We start from the raw sequence: 3557 nt of genomic DNA on the forward strand, positions 1-3557 counted from the left end.
CGCAGGGCGGCCGGGCGCACCCTTAGAGATAGGGTGAGGAGCTCGGTCACCCGGGAGGAGCTCAGAGTAGAACCGCTGCTCCTCCACATCGAGAAGAGCCAGCTGAGGTGGCTCGGGCATCTGTTTCGGATGCCTCCTGGGCTCCTTCCTAGGGAGGTGTTCTGGGCATGTCCCACCGGGAGGAGGCCCCGGGGAAGACCCAGGACGCGCTGGAGGGACTATGTCTCTCGGTTGGCCTGGGAACGCCTCAGCATTCCCCCGGAGGAGCTGGAGGAAGTGTCTGGAGAGAGGGAAATCTGGGCATCTTTGCTTAGACTGCTGCCCCTGCGGCCCGGTCCCGGATAAGCGGAGGAAAATGGATGGATGGAGTTTCTATTCATCACTGAATCACTTCAAATATTCCATGTATTAGCTGGAACATACTGTACAATCAATTCAATATCCATTTTACAATAAGCTACATAAATGATTGTGTGTGACAGCGTTTTGCTTACAGAAGCCATCCTCTCCCTGCCCCGCAGTGCCCAATAATTTCTGGATCGCTGATTCTGCTGGCTCTAAAACCGGAATCACTAGAAAATGAAAAAGATACAATTGTACATAGGAACTTGTGCATTAACCCATATCTCTGGCTTAAATGTCAAACTACAGCACAATGAAACCTCGAAACGTATCATAATTTACCTGCAATGTTGTTGTTTTCAGGGGTCAGAAACTCTGTTATAACGACCTCCTCAGTTGTCTCAACCCACTCCACACCGTGGTTCCTGTCCGACATGAGTGCAGGCTCTCTGGAAAGGTGATGAAAGCTACTACCTGTTAAATGTTATGACCGTCGCTAACACATAAACAACGCTAAAACAACTGAAAGGTAGCTAACGTTAGCAGGTTAACCTAGCTAGCTAGCTAAACACTGACCAACGTGGCTGGCTAACATTAGCTATATTTCACCAAAGTGTTCGTAAGATTCTCTACAAAATGCGTTGTCATTAGTCTAATAACACAAATTTATCCTAGTTATCACAGAGTTCGTGACTGATATGTGGCAGCAGAATCAAAAACATGAAGACTGGCATTTCCCGTTAATCACTAATACATTAATGTAAATAAAATTCTGCACCTACTATCACAAGGACTATATTCCTCGGACTGTTTTGCTAAATAACACTAATGTTCAAAACACCTGGTTTTAGCTGTTGACATATAGCCTCTAACTAGAAACCTGACGCAAAACTATCAGTGACGCTGCCCCGGAAGCAAATGAATACCTTTCCCAAATTTTCTCTTCTTTCAAAATAAATGTGCCAAAAAGAGTGACCTCCGTTATTACCCATTTTCGCATCCGTTTACAGTATTTTGTGATAGAAATAAACTACTAGTTTACATTATAACGTCAAGCATATGACACCAACCATATCTCACTAAAAACAACTCACCACACAGTAGTGTATCGACTACCAGACCTATAAAGACATTGCCAGGCAAACTTCACCCATAGCGCCGCTGGTGTAGTGGTATCATGCAAGATTCCCATTCTTGCGACCCGGGTTCGATTCCCGGGCGGCGCAGCCTTTTTTTTTTTTTTTAATACTGTATATATCTCAATTCCACCTTATTTGTAAGCCCTCATACAGTCTATTAATATGTATAATAATAATAATACCCGTGCTAGATAGGCTACTATATCTTCACACTATATTGAATAAATTAAAATAGTGTGGTATTAAATCTACAGTGTCTATAGTAAACACGATGTCTTTCTACTGCTGCAAACTCACTTTAGTGCAAAATTAACTGGAAGGGTGCTTTGGTTGCTTAGGATAAAACATTACACAATACCGATATACTGGTAAAAATGCACATTTCAGTGTCTACCAGTGGTGAAGGGAGCAAATCACTTATTAAAGTAAAAGTAGCTACTAGTACCACTGTTACAAGAAAGGTCCCTGCACTGAAAATGTATCTGTATATGAAAAGGTATCTAAAAATAATCCGACTAAAAACAAAACAAAAAAAAAAAAAAACTTGAAACATATAATAATGTAGTCTATAGAGAGAAAGAAAGAAAAGCGGCAAGAGCACTGCGCCTTAACCACTAGCCTACCAGGGACGAATAATGTAGTCTATATAAGCATGAATTTATCTAATGATGTTATATTACACAACCTTATGCTGGCTTACTCTTTACTTGCCCCCTGCCCAGTTCTCTATCTTTAAGTACTCTATTTTTATGCCTTTTATTCCTATTATCTCATTTCAATGAACATTCCTTGTCTGTCTGCATTGTCTACTGCCTGTTTATGCTGCTTATTTTGCATCGTTTGCTCTGGTTGCTGCTTATTAATACTGCTTTTTATTTTAGTTATAATACAGCCGGTTCTGTACTGGAAACAAATCCCTAGTGTGTAACATACTTGGCCAAATAAAGGTGATTATTATTATTAATACATGGGAGGTGAAGAGAGTGCTTAACTCAGTGAACATACGAAAGGCGGCAGGACTTGATGGAATACCAGGAAGGGTTCTGAGGGACTGTGACACTCGGCCCTATTGTCATTAAGTATTTTGAACAGCTCATTCTAAAATACATCATATCCAACCTCTCTCCTACTTTGGATAAGTACCAATTTGCTTACAGGACAACAGGTCTACAGAAAATGCTATTTCCCTGCCCTGCACATTGCACCCAGAGGAGAAAGGGACATATGTTAGGATGCTTTTCATTGACTACAGTTCAACATTCAATACTACTGTACCCAATAGAATGGTCAATAAACTATCTGAGCTAGGTTTCAGTCATACCATGTGCATGTGGATAAGGGACTGTCTTACAGATCAACCACATACAGTTAGAATGGGCACTCACCATTCATCTACTCAGTCTCTAAGCATCAGTGCCCTACACAGCTGTGTACTAAGTCCTCTCCTTTATTCACTTTATACCCACAACTGCACAACTACACACCCAACTAACACTATTATTAAATTCGCAGATGACAAGACAGTGGTGGGTCTGATTTCTGAGGGGGACAAGTCAAATTATAGGGATGACGTTGACCGACTAGTAGCGTAGTGCTTTCAAAACAACCTGTGCTAAATACACAGAAAACCAAACAAGTCATAATTTACTTCAGGAGACATTGGGAGGACCACCTTCCTATCAACATCAATGGAGACATGGTGGAAAGGGTCTGTGATAGAACACCTGGGGCATTATGTTTTATTTCTTTAATCCAGCTTCTAGTTTTTGTCTGGTCTATTATAGATTTTACTGTATCTTATTTATTTGGTAAATGGACTGTATTTTATATAGCGCTTTCTCACAGTGTGTTGCACTGGCCAAAGAATACAGTAGAATACTGTATTCTTATTTATTTGTTGCACCCTATTAGGGATGCAAAGTACATGTCATACTACTGTGCAATGACAATAAAGATATCTATTCTAACTGCTACGTTATAGGCCTAGATAATGAAGTAAATAAATATCTGAATATCTATATGAATGTGAGCTAAAATGTTATATATATGGAAATGTCACAATAAAAGTTGTCACTT

The 3557-nt window shown here is 40.4% G+C and overlaps 1 protein-coding gene and 1 non-coding gene across 7 annotated transcripts in view; one reads left to right on the forward strand and one right to left on the reverse strand.

The window, feature by feature from the left end:
• Positions 1 to 1260, reverse strand: part of prdm9 (PR domain containing 9) — a 5493-nt gene extending 4233 nt beyond the window's left edge. Inside the window, exons 1-3 of one of the 6 annotated variants that reach the window (XM_020625341.1) lie at positions 1125 to 1260; positions 685 to 791; positions 495 to 572 (exon numbers count right to left, since the gene is read on the reverse strand). In XM_020625341.1, the coding sequence (XP_020480997.1) occupies positions 495 to 572; positions 685 to 778 (172 nt within the window). In that variant the 5' untranslated portion in view covers positions 779 to 791; positions 1125 to 1260. Of the gene's footprint in view, positions 1 to 494; positions 573 to 684; positions 817 to 1120 lie in introns of all 6 variants that reach the window. The other 5 variants (XM_020625342.1, XM_020625344.1, XM_020625343.1 and 2 more) reach the window with 5 other exon arrangements.
• A 237-nt stretch (positions 1261 to 1497) lies between these two features.
• On the forward strand, positions 1498 to 1568 carry trnag-ccc (transfer RNA glycine (anticodon CCC)). Its single transcript has one exon. It is a non-coding gene; the product is annotated as a tRNA-Gly (tRNA).
• Positions 1569 to 3557: the final 1989 nt, after the last annotated feature.

Source organism: Monopterus albus, unplaced genomic scaffold (genome assembly GCF_001952655.1).
Source record: "Monopterus albus unplaced genomic scaffold, M_albus_1.0 scaffold353.1, whole genome shotgun sequence".
Classification (NCBI taxonomy): Eukaryota; Metazoa; Chordata; class Actinopteri; order Synbranchiformes; family Synbranchidae; genus Monopterus; species Monopterus albus.